At 47.5% G+C, this 19,255-nt stretch overlaps 1 protein-coding gene across 1 annotated transcript; it reads left to right on the top strand.

The window, feature by feature from the left end:
* The first annotated feature begins 509 nt into the window (after positions 1 to 509).
* Positions 510 to 18,104, top strand: wdr6 (WD repeat domain 6). The gene is made up of 6 exons (XM_080186232.1): positions 510 to 646; positions 2,964 to 5,436; positions 7,357 to 7,458; positions 9,200 to 9,316; positions 15,449 to 15,567; positions 16,841 to 18,104. The coding sequence occupies exons 1-6, from the start codon at positions 574 to 576 to the stop codon at positions 17,365 to 17,367; spliced, it is 3,411 nt and encodes a 1,136-aa protein (XP_080042358.1). The 5' UTR covers positions 510 to 573; the 3' UTR covers positions 17,368 to 18,104.
* The last annotated feature ends 1,151 nt before the right edge of the window (positions 18,105 to 19,255 follow it).

Here is a 19,255-nt window from a genome sequence, read left to right as displayed (position 1 = left end):
CAGTTTCCTCCCACTGTCCGAAAGACGTGCTGGTTAGGTGATTGGCCATGCTAAATTCTCGTCTGTGTACCCGAACAGGCACCAGAGTATGGCGACTGGGGGATTTTCACAGTAACTTCATTGCGATGTTAATGTAAGCCTACTTGTGACACGAAATAAACTTTAAAATTATTCTCTTCTAAAATCTGCATTTCTCTTCTAAACTCTAGATTCAGAAGTTTGGGAAAGACTGGGAAGGCGTTGTTGGCCGAAGTTCATTGTATGTTTGTTATCGGTCCGCTCTCAGGGAGTTTCAGGTCGATTTCCTGTGGTGGAGTGGCGACTTTTTGGCTTGTTACAGCCACAGCAACGTTGTAGCAACAAAGCAACCAATGGCCTTTGGCTTTACTTGGTGACAAATCTCTTCCGGTTCCGATTTCAGTATCGAGCTGTGTGACTGGTGAGGAATTCACACACTGGGAGGCTCGTGGTGAACAAGCTGGGAGCGGAGAGAGAGGGAGCAGCAGCCCCAGAATATCAGATAGGAATGTCCAGACTGATCACTGCACCAGGCAGGACACAATAAGCAGCAAGATGCAATGCCAGTCTGTGTCACTGCTCTCCCCCATCACAGCCTTGCGCTTTGTAGGAGACTATCTCCTTTCAGGTACCATCAGTTATTTATTTCAGTGCCATTTGATTCGGATTAGTGAACGAGCCTCGCTAATCTCGTCAGTTTAATAAAATCTATAAAGGCTTTAAGAGAACACCGCTTTCATTAAAAGTGCTGCCATATTTTTATTCCTTGTTTTGTCAAATTGTATGATGGTAACAGCACAGCTAGGGAGGCCACTGTGTCCATGTGAACGCAACTTAGCCAATCTCACTGATAATGTCCCAAAGTCCTTTAACTAAAGCACTTTGGAAGTTTTTGCACACTGATCCATAAACAGCAATGAGATAAAGACCAGATAATTTGTTCCAGTAATGTTGGTTGGTGACATCACTGCTGCTTCACAGCTCCAGAGATCCGGGCTCAGTCCCAGATTGGGTCACTGCCTGTGTGGAGTTTGTATATTCTCCCCATGTCCATGTGGGTTTCCTACGGGTGCTCCAATTTCCTCCCACACTCCAAAGATGTGTGCGTTAGGTGGATTGGCCTTGCTAAATTGACCTTTAGTGTCAGGGGGACTAGCAGGGTGAATACGTGTGGTTACAGATATAGGATCAGGGTGGGATTGTTGTCAGTACAGGTTCGATGGGCCGAATGGCTGTTCTTCGAAATGGTGCCTTTTGGAAGACGGCGCGGTGATGTAGTGGTCAGCACTGCTGCCTCACAGTACCAGGGACCCAGGTTCAGTCCCAGATTGGGTCACTGCCTGTGTGGAGTTTGCACATTCTCCCTGTGTCTGCATGGGTTTCCACCCACAGTCTGATAGACATGCTGGTTAGGTGCATTGGTCATGCTAAATGCTCTCCCTCAGTGAACAGGCGATGGAGTGTGGTGGCTAGAGAATTTTCACAGTAACTTCATTGCAGTGATAATGTAAGCCGACTTGTGACACTAATAAATAAACTTTTTTATTGGGATTCCAATGTCCAGTACAAATATCACGGAATTGTTACAACACAGAAGGAGGCCGTTTGGCTGCACCAGCTCTCCAAATGAGCATCGTGACTTAGCGTCATTTTCCTGTACTCTGCATTTTATTCAAATAATCATCTAATGCCCTCTTGAATGCCTCAATTGTAACTGCCACCATCATAATTCCAGGCAGAACATTCCAGACCCCAAACACTTGCTGTGTGAAAAGTTTTTTTATTGCTTCTTTTGCAAATCAGCTTTGAATCTGTGCCCTCTTGTTCCTGATCCTTTTACAAGTGGGAGCAGTTTCTCCCAATCTACTCCATCCAGACACCTTGTGGTTTTGAATAAATCTATCAAATCTTCTCTTAGCCTTCTGTCCAAGGAGAACAGTCCCAACCTCTCCAATCCATCCTCATAACTGAAGTTTCTCATCCTTGGGAGTATTCTTGTAAACCTCTTCTTGCACTCTCTCCAACGTCTTCACACCATTCCCTATAGTGTGGTGCCCAGAACTGTACACAATATTCCAGCTGAGGTCTACCTATTATGGTGCATAAGTTCAGCATAATCTCCTAGCTCTTGTACTCTGTGCCCCGATTAATTAAGCGTAGGATACTATACACTTTATTAACTACGCTCTTCACCTATCCTGCCACTTTCAATGATCCATGCACGTACACACCCAGGTTCCTCTGCTCTTGCACCCCCTTTAGAATTTTACCCCCTATTTTATATTGTCTTTCCATGTCCTTCCTACCAATATCCAAAGAAACAGGTTTGGTTCAGTGCCTCCATCTGAAAAACGGCACCTCCAAATGAACAGAAGACCAATTCTGGACTCATGCATAGGCCAGACCGAGTAAGGATGGCAGACTGCCTTTCCTAAAGGATTTCAGCAAATCAGATAACTCTTTTATTGAGACTAGCTGTCAATTCCAGATCTATTAAGTGAACTTAAATTCCACCAGCTGTCAATGTGGATTTGAACCCGTGCATTTGCCTGGGCCTTGCAGTTTCCCCACATCCTGAGAACAAATATGGTGGTACGGTGGCACAGTGGTTAGCACTGCTGGCTCACAGTGCCAGGGACCTAGGTTCGATTCCTAGCTTGGGTCACTGTGTGGAGTTTGCACGTTCTCCCCATGTCTGCGAGGGTTTCCTCCAAGTGCTCCGGTTTCCTCTCACAGTCCAAAAATACGTGGTTTAGGTTGAATGGCCATGCTAAATTGCCCCTTAGTGTCAAAGGATTAGCAGGGTAAATACGTGGGGTTAAAGGATGGGATTGTGGTCGGTGCAGATTCAATGGGCCAAATGGCCTCCTTCTGCAGTGTAAGGTTCTATGTTTCTATGAAGTAGAAAGGGATCTTTTCATAGCTTTTTCATTTCCCTCTGGCAGGTGAAGGAGCCCTTGTAAACCTTTACACCCGGAATTCTGCAAACGCCTATGAGAGGAAGTTTTCCAGCAACGTGCTCCGAAATTACTGCGTCCACGGTATCAAACCTTGTTGGCCCACGCATGCGCCGCCCAGCAGCCCCCAGTTGGCCGTGTTTGGTGCAAAAGGCCTTGTTGTGCTGGAGCTAAACACGGCTGCCAAAGAGGCAAAACTGCAGAAAGTGGGTCAGCTCCTAGAATTGCATGACTGGATTTGGGATCTTCAGTGGCTGAAGAATGACAGTGAATCGATGCACGTTGGCCTGGCTCTCGGCCACAATTCTGTCGTCCTATGTGACTACAAGGCTGGGAGGACCTTGCGTGAGGTTCACTGTGAAGTGAAATGCATCCTATATTCTGCCTGCTTTGCTGGGCACAGTTGGGATGAACTCGTGTTGGTCTCTGGAACTGTCTTTAACCAACTTGTCCTCTGGCGGATGGAGGGTCCGACCAATGAGGATGGCAGGGTGAAAACGCAAAGGCTCATCGGTGGGCACAGTGGGGTCATCTTTAGCCTTCATTATAGGCAGGAGAAAGGCATTCTGGCCTCAGCCTCAGACGATCGAAGCATAAGGCTTTGGAAAGTTGGGAACTTGTGCCAAGATCTGAAGGGAGGCGACAGCGGAGCGGATTCTGGGCAATGCCTGCTGCAGCTATACGGTCATCAGTCCCGGGTTTGGTCAGTACGGCTCCTGGAGGATTGCATTGTCAGCGTGGGAGAAGATTCAGCGTGTATCGTGTGGAGCTACGACGGAGAGATTGTCAACTGTTTCAGAGGACACAAAGGGAGGAGCGTGAGAGCATTGGCAGCCAATGAGGACAAGGGGTTCCTGGTCACTGGAGGAGCAGATTCAGGCATCAGGTTATGGAAGATTCAGAAGGGGAAATCTAAAGACCTGGCCATTACTCAACTCAAATTCAGTGAGACTGGCAAAATGGAGACACCAAAAGCTTTGACATTGGTTGACCCAACTCTTCTACTGGTCATGACTGATGCTGGGAGCATCTACAGCCATTGCTTGCTCTCTGGTAAATGGGAACTCACTCTAGAAGATCCACGCTACCAGTCATACAGCCTGTTAGTAGTCACAAAGCTGGTCAGCGGCTGTGTGGTCTGCGCAATTGGGAACATTAACGGCCAGGTTAAAATATTTCTGCTTTCTAATCCTGAGGGTTCAGTGGAGAATCAGCTGCACCAAGGGAAGGTCCACAGCCTAAGCTGGGCCTCCCGCGAAGGGCAGAGTCCAGGCAAGTGCCACCTTTTCTCCTCAGGTGCCGATGGCATCATGATTTGGCAGGAGGTTTCTTGCGAAGGCCACCGTGTAACCTTGGTGGCAGAGAAGTGTCGTTTCCTCCTTCCGCTGTGCAAGCACCGGTGGCACACGAGTGTCGCGTTCCTGTCTAAGTGCCACCTATTGGTCTGCGGAGACCGCCGTGGCTCTCTGTTACTCTACTCGTGCGCAGGGAGGGTCCAGGATGAGTGGGAAAGGCCCAGCAAGGGAAGGGTGGGTGCAGAAAACCTAACGGACAAATTGCTCGACGGGAGACTGCCAGGCGGTTCAGTCAGAACGGCCGGCCAGGTTGAGTGCCGAGGGCCAATATCAGCTTTGTCGGGGCTGCACGGGAAACTGGGGGTGACCTCGGTTCTGTTCCACGAGGGCTTTGTGTACAGCACCGGACGGGACGGCTGCTACCGTCAGCTGAAGGTGGTGGACGGGGGACTGAAGTTGCTGAGGAATCAGCGAGCCTGCAAAGGGATGGACTGGATCGAGCGACTTCTCTTCACGCCCGAAGGCAACCTCCGCGTGCTGGGCTTCCACTCCACCAACCTCATCCTGTGGGACATTAAGACCAGCGAGAAGGTGCTGTGCATCCCCTGTGGCGGAGGTCATAGGTCGTGGAGCTACAGCAGCTGCCCAGCCAGTGAGACCTTTGCCTACATCAAGTCCGGCAACATCTTGGTCTGCCAGAGACATTCACAGGATAGCTCTCAGATGGTCATTAAGGAGAGCATGCATGGGCGTGAGCTTACCTGTGTGAGATTTATTGACAGGTTTGAAGCATCAGCTGATGGGCCCATTAGTATTGTGGCTACAAGCAGCGAGGACACGACGGTGAACCTCCTAGCCGTTTATGAAAGCTTGGGACGTGTGTCCAAGCTGACAACAATCAGTGACCATATCTCCAGCGTAAGGACAATGGCCATCACCAAGAGTGGTCAAGCAGTCAGTGGCGAGAATCGCTGCAGCTCCTCAGCCCTGTTATTCTCTGCTGGAGGGAGGGCAGAGCTCCAATGTTACCGCCTCCTTTTTCAACACAGCGACATCCCAGCTCCTGTCAGCTGTCAGGTGGAGCACCTGGCCTCTCACAGGTTAGCTGAAGACTGGGAGCATAAGAAAAACAGGCACCGAATGTTAAAGATGGACCCAGAGACCAGGTATCATTCTCAATATGTCTACTTTACTTTGAGGCATTGATTCTTGTTGGGAGATTGCTGAGGTATAGTTCGATCAAAACTACCCCCAGCTTAGAATCATAGAATCCTTACAGCGCAGAAGGAGGCCATTCGACCCATCAAGTCTGCACCAACCACAATCCCACCCTGCCCCTATCCTCATACCCCATATATTTACCCTAGCTAGTCCCCCTGACACTGAAGGAGCAGTTTACTCCTTACTGATTGTGGCTCTCTCTGCTGAAGGAAACCCACCCTACTGCCCACTGTATCTAGGTCCTTTATGGGCAGCACAGTGGCACAGTGGTTGGCGCTGCTGCTACGCAGCTCCAGGGGCCTGGGTTTGATTCCCGGCTCGGGTCACTGTCTGTGTGGAGTTTGCACATTCTCCTCATGTCTGCGTGAGTTTCATCTGGCTGTTGCTCCGGTTTCTTCCCACAGTCCAGGGATGTGCAGATTAGGTTGATTGGCTGTGCTCAGAAATTGTCCCTTGGTGTCCGAGGATGCGTGGGTTAGAAGGATTGGTGGGTATAGTGTGTGGAGATATGGGGGTGGGGCCTGGGTGGGATTGTGTTCAGTGCAGACTCGATGGGCCAAATGGCCTCTTTCTGCACTGGTAGGGTTCTATGATTCTGTGATCTTAGCATGTCCAATCAACCTAACCTGCACATCTTTGAACTGTGGGAGGAAACCCACACAGACATGGGGGCAACGTGCAAACATCACATAAAAAGTGACCCAAGCTAGGAATCGAACCAGGGTCCCTGGTGCTGTGAGGAAGCAGTGCTAACCGCTGTGCCACCGTGCTGCCCACTACTCCTCCTAGAAGTGCCACCACTTTGTGAATAAAGTTTTCTAAAATTTATATATTATTAGTGTCACGAGTAAACTTCCCAATTTGCTTGAGGTTTTCTAAGTGTCCAGCTACAAGCCCCTTATTAATTGATTTGAACACCTTCCCCACGACAGACATCAAATTAACTGTTTAAAGTTTATTTATTAGTCTTAAGTAAGGCTTACATTAACACTGAAATGAAGATTACTGTGAAAATCCCCTAGTCGCCACACTCCAGCACCTGTTCGGGTACACTGAGGGAGAATTTAGCATGGCCAATGTATCTAACCCGCACACCTTTCAGGCTGTGGGAGGAAACCCGAGTACCCGGAGGAAACCCACACAGACAGGGGGAGAATGTGCAGGCTCCGCACAGACAGTGACCCAAGCTGGGAATCAAACTCAGGTCCCTGGCGCTGTGAGACAGCAGTGCTCACCACTGTGCCACCCTGCCGCCCCATGAATGGGGAAGGAGAGGAAATTTTCTGATGTCAGCTGTGGCTCAGTGGCTGACAATCTGACCTCTGAGTCAGAAGGTTGTGGGTTCAGATCCAGATTGGCAGCATGGCTGAGGAAGGCTGTGCTATCGTTAAACCGAGATGTAGAGATGCCGGCGTTGGACTGGGGTAAACACAGTAAGAAGTCTCACAACAGCAGGTTTAAGTCGAACGATAAACTGGTTGTACTTAAACCTGGTGTTGTGAGACTTCTTACTGTGTTAAAGCGAGACCCAGTCAGGTGAATGTAAAAGATCTTTCACAGTCATTCCAAAAAAGACCAGGATTGCATTCTCTACGACAACGCCTCGACCAATCAGAGTTGACTTGGCATCCAATCTTTTCCCGTATAATATCAATTGTTGCTCCATTTGAAATTTGGTGTTCTTGTTTATTCTTGTGAAGTTTGGTATTCTCTGATGACTTCCTGATGAGTGCAAGTCACAAAGCTTCAACAATATGTCTTTATTTTTAGCAGTTCTCAAGTTCTGAATTAACAAGTGACTATTTGTATACCATCTGTTTGACCACTCTTGTGACCCCCCCCTTTGCTGTCTGTCTGTCATGAAGGTACATGTCTGTTGTGGTGGTGGATGCTGGGATGAGTTATGGGGAGGTCTGCAGGCCCTCCCCACACTTCCTGGCTGCAGCCTGCAGTGACGGATCAGTCAGGTGAGTTAATCTCATACACCCTTCAATTACCTTGATTTGCTTTGATTTGATTTATTATAGTCACCTGTATTAACATAGCGAAAAGTATTGTTTCTTGCATGCTATACAGACAAAGCATACTGTTCATAGAGAAGGAAAGAAGAGAGTGCAGAATGTAGTGTTACAGTCATAGCTAGGGTGTAGAGAAAGATCAGTTTAATGAAGAGATGAAATTAGGGCATTGATAGAGAGTTTAAAAGAGTAGGAATGAAGTTTGAGAACCATAGAAGAAGAATAAAAGATAGAATTAGAAGGTGTGCTGGGCATAGCTTGCAAGAAGCCACCTCACTCCAGCACCAACACGCCACCCCGGCACACCGCCCCCTCCATCTCCCACCCTGCACCACCACCACAGTTCCACTGGGCATGTGTCAGCCAGATCTGGGATTTAGCAGAAAAGAAAAGGGAAAGTGCTGGAAACACGAGTCAGCACCTGTTGGGAGAGAAAGTAAGCTCACGTTCGCCCTTTGCCAGATGAGGATTTTGCAAGCTGGATTATAGGATCATGCTGCACAATGAGGGAGGGCATTCAGCCCGTTGTGCTTGTGATAGCTCTTTTGAAAGAGCTATCTAATTAGCCCCCACACCTCTCACCTCTTCCTTCCCCCTAAGATTTTTCCTTTTCAGGTATTTATTTAATTCGGTTCTGAAGCTGTTCCCATCACCCTTTCAGGCAGTACATTCCTGATCGAGATAACTCGCCATGTAAAGAAACACCATTGATGTCATTAGTGGGACCGTAGCACAGTGGTTAGCACTGGTCAGCACCAGAGACCCAGGTTTGAATCCCGGCTTGGGTCGCTGTCTGTGCCCAGTCTGCACGTTCTCCCCATGTCTGCATGGGTTTTTCTTCAGTTTCATAGAAATCATGGAATCCCTACAGTGCAGAAGGAGACCATTCAGCCAATCAAGCCTGCACCCACAACAATCCCACCCAGGCCCTATTCCCGTAACCCCACATATTTACCCTGCTAATCCCTCTAACGTATGTATCCCGGGGGACTAAATGTTGGCGTGGCCAATGCCCCTAACCTGCACATCTTTGGACTGTGGGAAGAAACCGGAGCACCTGGAGGAAACCCACGCAGACAAAAGGAGAATGTACAAACTCCACACAGACAGGGACCCAAGCCAGGAATCAAACCCAGGTCTCTGGAGCTGTGAGGCACCAGTGCTAACCACAGGGCCACCGTGCCACCCAGCAGGTGAGCTCATGTCAAAACCCGGGGTTGAACCAGGGACCTTTTAGATCTTCAGTTTCATGGTGTCCCAACTGTGCTGTTCCCGTTTCCTCCCACAGTCAGAAAGATGTGCTGGTTAGGTGCATTGGCCATGCTAAATTTTCCCTCAGTGTACCCGAACAGGCGCCGGGGTGTGGCGATTAAGGGATTTTCACAGTAACTTCATTGCAGAGTTTATGTAAGTCTCCTTGTGACTAATAAATAAATTAAACCATTTCTCCTCATCTCACTTTCTGGTTCATTTCTGGGAAGAAAATTATTCACTGTCCACATTATTATCCAGCTAAAAGGTGAGTGGATAATGTTCCTTTCCAAGGTTTAATTGCACTTGCTGCCTGACCCCCTCATAGCTTATTTACATGTCTCGACTGAAGATGCGTACTTGATTAGAGTCACAATGCCATGATATATTGCTGACCTGTTGCAGTAATTCACATTATTGGATTGTCTTTGCTGTACAGACTCTTTCTAATTGACGAGTGTCAGAGGAACATTGTGCTCCTTGCTGAATCTTTCTATCATCAGAGGTGTGTGCTGAAGCTGCAGACCTTCACATACCAGCCGGCCACCAGAGACTGGTGAGTGCATTTGCAGAGTGGTACAGTATTAATGAACCTGTGACTTGGTGATGAGTGGGACTGACATGAAGCCAGTAGAGGCCCTGATTGCTACTGCATTTCGAACAATGATCCTACATCTTGATCCTTGTTTTTGATTCTCTCTATGGCCTTGCTCCTCTCTATCTCTGTACCCTCCTCCAGCTCTGCGACCCTCAGAGATATCAGCACTCATTCAAATCTTGGCCCTAGTTTCCTACACCCTTCCATTGGTGGCTGTGCCTTCAGCTGTCCACGCCCTAAGTTCTCGAAATCTCTGTCTAAACCTCTCCAACTCTCTCCTTCCTCCTTTAAGATTTAATTTGATTTATTATTGTCACACGTATTAGTATACAGTGAAAAGTATTGTTTCCTGCATGCCATACAGACAAAGCATACTATTCATAGAGAGTAGAAAATAGAATTAGAAGGTATGCTGGGCACAGTTTACAAGAACATAAGAACATAAGAAATAGGAGCAGGAGTAGGCCATCTAGCCCTTCGAGCCTGCCCCGCCATTCAATAAGACCATGGCTGATCTGTCGTGGCTCAGTTCCACTTTCCCGCCTTCTCCCCATAACCCTTAATCCCTTGCCTATCAAAAACCTATCTACCCGCGTCTTAAATATATTTAGCGAGGCAGCTTCCACCACTTCAACGGGCAGAGAATTCCAGAGATTCACCACCCTTTGAGTGAAGAAGTTCCTCCTCAACTCCGTTCTAAACTGCACCCCCCTTATCTTGAGGCTGTGCCCTCTAGTCCTACTGTCCTTTCTGCACGGGAAGAGTCTCTCCACCTCTATCCTATCCATCCCATTCATCAACTTATATATCTCAATGAGATCTCCCCTCATTCTTCTAAACTCTAACGAGTACAAGCCTAGTTTATTCAGCCTCTCCTCATAGCTCAACCCCCTCAACTCCGGTATCAGCCTAGTGAACCTCCTCTGCACTCCCTCCAAGGCCAAAATATCCTCGCGTAAGTGCGGCGACCAAAACTGCACACAGTACTCCAGCTGCGGCCTCACCAGTGCCCTGTACAGTTGCAGCAAGACCTCCCTACTTTTATATTTAATCCCCCTCGCTATGAAGGCCAGCATCCCATTTGCCTTCCTGACCACCTGCTGCACCTGCAGGCTGGGTTTTTGTGACTCATGCACAAGGACCCCGAGGTCCCTCTGCACAGTCGCATGCTGCAGTTTTTCGCCATGTAAGTAATAGTCCTTCCCACCATTATTCCTACCAAAGTGGACAACTTCACACTTGCCAACATTAAATTCCATTTGCCAGTTCCTGGCCCATTCGCCCAGCCTATCTAGATCCCTCTGCAGACTTCCCTCTGCAGAAGTTGCCACACTTCAGCGCCATCTTGGAATCGGACGTTCCTTAAAATCTATTTCTTTGACCAAGCTTGGGGCATCATCCTAATTTCTCAGTATGTGGCTCAATGTAAGATTTAGTCCGATTACTCTCCTGTGAAGTGCTTTGAAAGGCGCTGTATAAATACACATTCTTGCAATCTAGAATCATAGAATCCCTACAGTGCAGAAGGAGGCCATTCAGCCCATCGAGTCTGCACCAACAACAATCCCAACCAGGCCTGATCCACATTTACCCTAGATAGTCCCCCTGACACTAAGGAGCAATTTAACATGGCTAATCGACCTAACCTGCATACCTTTTGGACTATGGGAGGAAACCAGAGCACTTGAGGAAACCCACACAGACAGTGACCCAAGCTGAGAATTGAACCCAGGTCCCTGGTGGTGTGAGGCAGCAGTGCTAAACACTGTGCCATCATACCACTGCTAAACAGACGCTGCCCCCGCACTGTCATAGGACTTAGTAGCTCCGTGTCAGAGAATTGAACCCCAGTCTCCCGCGTGACAGGCAGGAACACTGACCACTATACTAACGAGGAGATTGCTGTGTCAGCTATTACCTGTAATTTCCAAACATTTTCTTGTGGAGTGATTTGATTTGATTTATTATTGTCACATATGTTGGATTACAGTGAAAAGTATTGGCTCTTGCACACTATACAGACAAAGCATACCATATGTAGAGAACATAGGGGAGAAGGAAAGGCAAGGGTGCAGAATAAAGTGTTACAGTTACAGATAGGATGTAGAGAAATATCAGCTTGATGTATGATAAAGAAATTTAAAAAGAGCATTATTAGAAAGTTGAAAAGAGTTAGAGTATCATTTTTAAAGAGCACAGAACGAGAGTAAAAGATGGGATTAAAGAGTATGCGGGGGACAGCTCGCAAGAAGTCCATCTGTATTTAAGGGAGAGTCTATAACCAGGGGGCACAGTCTCAGGACAACGGGGCTGGCTGTTTAGGAATTTCTTCAGTCAGTGAGCGATGAACCTTTGGAGATCTCTACGGTGGAAGCTCAGTCACTCAGTCTGTTCGAGACAGATAGATTTCTTAACACTAATGATATCAGGAGATATGGGAATAGCATAGTGGAGGTACATGATTAACCATGGTCCAGCTGAATGGAGGAGCAGGCTCAATGGGCTGAATGGCCTACTCCTGCATTCCTACAGCTTGCTGGACTGTTTCAGAGTCAACCACATTGCTGTGTGGTATAGAGTCACATAGAGGCCAGACTAAGTAAGTACACCAAATTTCCTTCCCTCAGTGAACTGGATTGATTTTTACAACAATCCATTCTCACCATTTGCAATGTTAACTTTTATTTCAGATTTATTTACTCACTCTCAGTTGCTGTGGTGGGATTTGACCCCATGTCTACAGATCACAATACCAAGTCTCTGGATTGCTAGTCCAGTAATATAACTGCTAAATTAGCTAACCCTGGTAACTTTCTTGCATTCTCTCTTGCTGTCCCTCCATCCCTGCCCTTCCCTCTTCTCAGCCTCTTGTGCTGTATTTGTAGTTTATGATCTGCCCCTTGCTCTCTAGCTCAAAGCTGACAGTCCAATGCAGTACCGAGGGAGTGCCAGTCAGTTGGAGGTGCCATGTTCCAATAAGACTTTAAACCGAGGCTACGTCTGTTCTCTAACTGGGATTAAATGATCCCATGACACTATTTTGAGGAAGAGCGGCGATCCCGGTGTCCTGGCCAATATTCATTTCTCAATTAACATTGCAAAAGCAGATCATTGAGTTGTAAAATCCCGACAGTGCAGAAGGGGACCATTCAGCTCGTCAAGTCTGCACCGACCACAATCCCACCCAGGCCCTATCTCCACAATCCCACATATTTACCCTGCTAATCCCCCTGATTTAGCATGGCCAGTCCACCTAACCCACACGTCTTTGGACTGTGGAAGGAAACTGGAGCACCTGGAGAAATCCTGTGCAGACACGGGGAAAATGTGCAAACTCCACATAAATAGTGATCCAAGGCTGGAATTGAATCCAGGTCCCTGGCGCTGTGAGGCAGCAGTGCTAACCACTGTGCCACCCTTTTGCTGGTCACTATCACATTGCTGTTTGTGGGAGCTTTCTGTGCACAAATTGGCTGCTATGTTACACCTGTGACCTGAGAAATGCGAGGTGATGCGTTTGGGGAGTTCAAACAAAGGGAAGGGTTTACACAGATGATTGACAGGAATGGTCACGTGACAGGGAAGCTAAGCTTACGCAGACTATTCAAGCTTGAAAGCTGCTTCTAAGTTGAGAGACAGCAGTGTCTCACTTTCCTACTGTCTGAAGTCAGAGACTGGGAGCTGTCAGAGATTAAGTTTCCTTCTCTGAGGTTTTGCTGTATTGAGGATATATCCTTCTCTGAAAACTACTGTCCGGATCTCTATCCAGAAGTGTTAAAAAGCTGAAAATCTGGTACCTCCGTAAGCATCTTTGGTCTCTGTGCTAACTCGTTCTACAGAAGGGATTTATCTCTATGGGGAATAATGCTAAATTGGAACAACAGAGATAGCTAGTTGTTAAGAATGATACTTTGCCATGTTTAAGTATTTTAAATGGTAAAAGTTATGCTAATTTTTTTGTTCTATTCTGTGTTCTTAAATAAACTTTGTTTGATAAAAGCTTCCTAGTAGGTCACTCGAACCATAGCTGGAGTGAAACATCTTGTGCTCACCCTAAGGCCAAAATCGAATGTAAAACTTAGAGTCGAGGCTATCTTCATACCTTGGAGTTTCCGATCTGGTCCTTAACACTGAGGAAAGATCGGATAGGCTGGGGTTGTGCTCTATGGAACAGTGGAGGCCATGGGGAAGTTTATGGAGATGTGCAACATTTTGTGAGGGGCCTGGATAGAGTGGATGGGAATGGTCTATTTACTTTAGCAGAGAGGTCAGTGACTAGGGGATATCAATTTGAAGTGATTATTAGAAAGATTAGAGGGGAGATGTGGATTTTCTTTTCACCCAGAGGGTTATAGGTGTCTGGAATTCACTGCCTGAAAGGGTAGCAGACGCAGCAACCCTCAACTCATTAAAAAGGTGTCTGGATTCTCACCTCGAGCGCTGTAACCTGCAGGGCCACAGACTAAGCCCTGGGATGTGGGATGAGGCCAGGTGGCTCAGATATGATGGGCCGAGTGGCCTGTTCCTGTCCAGTAAACTTTCTATGATTCTATGACTCCATTTTAAAAGTGCTTCATTGGCTGTAACACAAAAGCAAAATACTGCAGATGTTGGAAATCTGGAATAAAAACCGAAAGAAGTGCCGGGAACTCAGTGGCAGAAGCCGTGGAGAGAAAGAGTTAATGTTTCAGGTTGATGATCTTTCATCAGAACTGGCTGATTGGCTGGAAGGCACTTTGAGGATGATTGTGAAAAGTGCTATAACAATCTCTGTCCCTGTTCTCAGTCCCTCTTGTGGTGGGCGGCATGGTAGCACACTGGTTAGCACTGCTACCTCACAGTGCCAGGAACCCGGGTTCGATTCCCAACTTGGGTCACCGTCTGTGTGGAGTTTGCACATTCTCCCTGTGTCTGCATGGGTTTCCTGTGGGTGCCCTGGTTTTCTTGCACACAGTAAAAAGTCTGACAACACCAGGTTTTAGTCCAACCTATTTATTTGATAATATATTATCAATTGTGAGTATATTATCAAATAAATAGGTTGGACTAAAACCTGGTGTTGTCAGACTTTTTACTGTGTTTACGCCAGTCCAACGCTGGCATACCCACATCATTTCTTGCACACCCCAAAGATGTGTGATTAGGAGCATTAGCCACGCTAAATTGCTCCTTGAAGTAATTGGGCAAAATATTTGGGGTTATGGATTGGATTGTTGCAGGCTCAATGGGCCGAATGGCTTCTTCCTGTACTGCAGGGAATCCATCTGTTATATCATAATGGAGACTCAAAGCCTGATTATACTGACACAAAGTGTGGGGGTGGGAGGGGCGGGTGCAGTGGTTTAAGCAAATTGAAGCAATCGTTCGATGATGCTCTTTCGGAGGGTCAGTACAGACTCAGTGGGCCGAATGGTCTCCCCCTGCACCACAGGGATTCTATGGATCTCTTTAGTGAATGAATAAAGTGGGGAGGGGAAGCACAGCAAAGTTGAGGTTTCTTGAGCCATTGGGGTGTGGTTTTACTTGGTTCCGTGGCACACATTCCAGGATTCGCAAAAGAAATTCAAAAGACAGGAATGTTGCTGCTTCAGAGGTTTACAGCTTGGAAACAGGTCCTTCGGCCCATCTTGTCCATGCTTCCCTTTTTTTAAATCACTAAGCTAGTCCCGATTTCCCGCATTTGGCCCATATCCCTCTATACCCATCTTTCCCATGTAACTATCTAAATGCTTTTTAAAAGACAAAATTGTACCCGCCTCTACTACTACCTCTGGCAGCTCGTTCCCGACACTCACCACCCTCTGTGTGAAAAAATTGCCCCTCTGGACCCTTTTGTATCTCTCCCCTCTCACCTTAAATCTGTGCCCTCTAGTTTTAGACTCCCCTACCTTTGGGAAAAGATATTGACTCTCTAGCTGATCTGTGCCCCTCATTATTTTATAGACCTCTATAAGATCACCCCTAAGCCTCCTGCGCTCCAGAGAAAAAAGTCCCAGTTTATCCAACCTCTCCTTATAACTCAAACCATCAAGTCCCAGTAACATCGGTTTATAAACTCACAACTAATAAACTGTCTCTTGCTCCCTGCAGCAGAGTGTTTCTATGCAGTGCAGCCACAGATGGAAGGATAGCATTTTGGGATATCTCTCAGACCATCAAGAAAGTGAAGCTGACAAACGTTCTCCAAGAGGGAGTCCATCAACCCTGGGGTACGTAGCATCAAGCTCAGTGCAAACGCAATCAATTGGCTCAGTGACACAGCAAAGCCAGTGAAAGGATCACATAGCTGAGTAACAGCACGCCACATTGGCTGTTGAGTCACGCTGTTCCTCCAGTTCTACCCGAATCCTGGAATGCGTGCCATGGAACCAAGTAAAACCACACCCCATTGGCTCAGGAAACCTCAACTTTGCAGTGCTCCCCCTCCCCACTTTATTCATTCACTAAAGGGATCCATAGAATCCCTGCAGTGTAGGGGGAGACCGTTCGGCCCACTGAGTCTGTACTGACCCTCAGAAAGAGCATCTTACCCAGGCCCACACACCTGCCCTATTCCCATAAACCCCTCGCAGTTACCATGGCTAATCCACCCAACTACATATCTTTGGACAATTTAGCATGGCCAATCCACCTAACCTGCACATGTTTGGACACTAAGGGGCAATTTAGCATGGCACACCCGCAGCACCTCTGGCCCCTCCACTCGTCTCTTCGTAACCCTGTCCCGTCCCCATAGGGCTGCTTTTGGGGGATGAGTTCGGGGAAAAAGGACAGGAAGTGTGTGTGTGTGTGTGTGTGTGTGTGTGTGTGTGTGGGGGGGGGGGTGCGGGTGGGTGTGTGTGTGTGTGCAATTTCAGTACAAATTTACAGACAAATTGTGCTGAGGGTGAGGGTGGGTGTGGGGACAGGGGGTGGCGTGGGCGGGGGCCAGATGGTAGAGTTGAAATTTCTCATCCTCAACATCACTGAAACATCACCCTGCAGGGTGACAAAGACCAATTCTTTTATCATAGAACCCCTACAGTGCAGAAGGAGGCTATTCAGCCCATTGAATCTGTACCAACCACAATCCCACCCAGGCCCTATCCCAGTAACCCTAATTATTTACCCAACTAATCCCTCTAACCTACGCATCTGGGCCACGGAGGAGCAATTTAGCATGGCCAATCCACCTAAGCTGTATATCTTTGGACTGTGGGAAGAAACCAAAACACCCAGAGGAAACCCACGCAGATATGCAGAAAACGTGCAAACTCCACATAGACACCCAAGGCTGGAATTGAACCTGAGTCCCTGACATTGTGAGGCAGCAGTGCTAACCACCACTGAGGGATACTGTGTCAGAGAGTCGGGTTCTACGTTTCTATGATATAATTGGTGCGGGAAAGGGGACATCATAGGTAAATGTCCAAGTCTGCAAATCCAGGCAGTTTCTGGTTGGATCAGTGAGTTGATACCAAGTTTTCTCTGTGTTTCCCGCAGGGCTGGAATCTCCCTGCCTGGTATTAAAGGGCCATCAGTGTGGAGTGGGCGGCCTTCACCTCAGAGCCCTGGAGGAGGGGCACTACCTGTTAGCCAGCGGTGGGGATGACAATGCCATCCGTGTCTGGGTGGTTTCCATCGGGGCAGCAGGAGGCGAAGATGGTGCGAGGAGGGTGTGGAGCTCGGGCGGGCAATGCACCGACCTGCAGGGCGCAGAGGACTGTGCTGGGGTTTCCCTGCAGGTGGTGGAGGGGCCTGGTATCGACAGTGCGCACGCCGCGCAGGTGACTGGAGTGAGGATCCTGAGCTCCAGGCTGCTGGTGTCAGTCTCCATCGACCAGAGACTGACGCACTGGCAGCTGGGTGACCAGGGTCTGCGTTTCCTGCACAGTACGTTTTGCCAGGTGGCGGATATCTCTGAGCTCGAGAGCTGGGAGGGGGCCAGCCCTGAGACTCATCTGTTTGCCGTGTGCGGTGATGGGCTGCAGGTCCTGAAGAGTCAGCAATGCAATGAAACCACCTCATGATACGAAAGCTAAACACTGAAGGTGCCTGAAAACAGAAGGCCAGTCAGACGCACTGACCTGCCCTGGCAAAGAGAACAAATTGAACCAACATTACCTCTTGTGTGGAAACCACAGGCCTAACCGACCCTCAGAGACCAAGACACAGACCTCCTCAACAGAGCAATGGCTCTCTGGGCAATGATATCAAAGTCAGGCCCAGGCTTCAATTTGGAGATAGCCATGAGGTGGAGATGCCGGCGTTGGACTGGGGTAAGAAGTCTCACAACAGGTTAAGATACAACAGGTTTATTTGGAATCACGAGCTTTCGGAGCGCTGCTCCTTCATCACTCACCTCGACTTTAACCTGATGTTGCGAGATTTCTTACTGTGCTCAATTTAGAAAGGCTGTAGCTGCACTTTGAAAATGAAGAAATGATTCAAGGTTTTTTTTTGGTTTAGAAGGGGTTTATTTTGCTTGAGGTCTCTTGTTGGGACGTTTGAAATTTTTTTGTCACAAAGTGATTGATCCAGAATGTGATGGTCGAGTGTTGACATGGGTAAATGCCATTATAAAATGTTTACATGGACACTTCCAATGTTAAACACTGACGCAAAAAAGTGACCAATAAACAAGACTGAAGGATCGCAACTAGTAGAAAGGAAGTAACTGTCATTTTTTATTCATTTGTGGGAATGGGCGTCGCTGGCTGGCCAGCATTTATTGTCCGTCCCTAGTTGCCCTTGGAGGGCAGTTGAGAGTCAACCACATTGTTGTGGCTCTGGAGTCACATGTAGGGCAGACCAGATAAAGATGGCAGATTTTCTTCTCTAAAGAACATTATTAGTGAACCAGATGGGTTTTTCCCGACGATGGTTTCATGATCATCAGTAGATTCTTAATTCCGGATATTTTTAATTGAATTCAAATTCCACCATCTGCCACGGCAGGATTTGAAATCTGGGTCACCAGAACCTTAGCTGAGTTTCTGGATTAATAGTCTAGCGATAATACCACGAGGCCATTATCTCCCCTGTCATTAGTTAGTGATACTAATTACTCATTAGTAATGTTTAACAGCAACTGTTGAAAGTTCAGTAAGATGAGGAATTTTAATATTAAAATAACAAGAGCTTTCTGTAATCTGTCCAAAGAGATTATGAACAAATGCTATGTATAAATACTGTGCTACTGAGATGAAGCCCAGTAGTTAATGATTAATATTTTACCTGTTAGGCAAGTTGGGGTTACTCTCTGTGGATTGTCATGAATGTTTAATGCTCATTTTTCATCTGTTCTGCAGTGAGCATAACTGCTATTGAAAAGGAACTGAGTGTAAGCTGTTCCCTTCATACCTCGCTGGCTTACAATGGCCTGTCAGATGTTGACAGGTGCACTCAGCACTGGCAAAACCTTAACTGTATTACGACCGTGCATTGCAAATTGCAAAGCTTCACAGACACGGATTGCAGACGGGTTGAGGGTGGCCTCTCTGTTGGATGCACTGTTAACGGGGACCAATAGTTGGGACAGAAAACAGCTCTCAGTGTCGTTTTGATCAACTTTTGGAAAGCGGGATGAAGAAAGGCAATTCGTTCTGTGCATCACTGCAGTCCCTTTACGAGGAGCTGGGTTTAGCCTTGAGGCAGAGAGGGAATACGGCTGTCTCTGGGTCATCACCGAACGTGGAGATAAATCGACAACTGAAAGTCATGGAGAAGGTCACTGGGTGTCTTCCCACTTCCGAAAGTTGCACAAACTGCCGGTCGCTGGACAGAGACTTTACTCTCCTTCCTGAGGTAACAAGAGTGTAGATAGTAAAACTGATGGTTCAATTGGTAATGGCAGCGGGTAACGTAACCACCAGCTCCCGGCTCCACAGATCACAGCTTGGATGGCTGTTACCCTCA

Source organism: Carcharhinus amblyrhynchos, chromosome 3, assembly GCF_965287045.1.
Source record: "Carcharhinus amblyrhynchos chromosome 3, sCarAmb.v2.hapA, whole genome shotgun sequence".
NCBI classification, from domain to species: Eukaryota; Metazoa; Chordata; class Chondrichthyes; order Carcharhiniformes; family Carcharhinidae; genus Carcharhinus; species Carcharhinus amblyrhynchos.
Note: the sequence above shows the minus strand (reverse complement) of the source record. Positions and strands in the feature narration are given on the sequence as shown.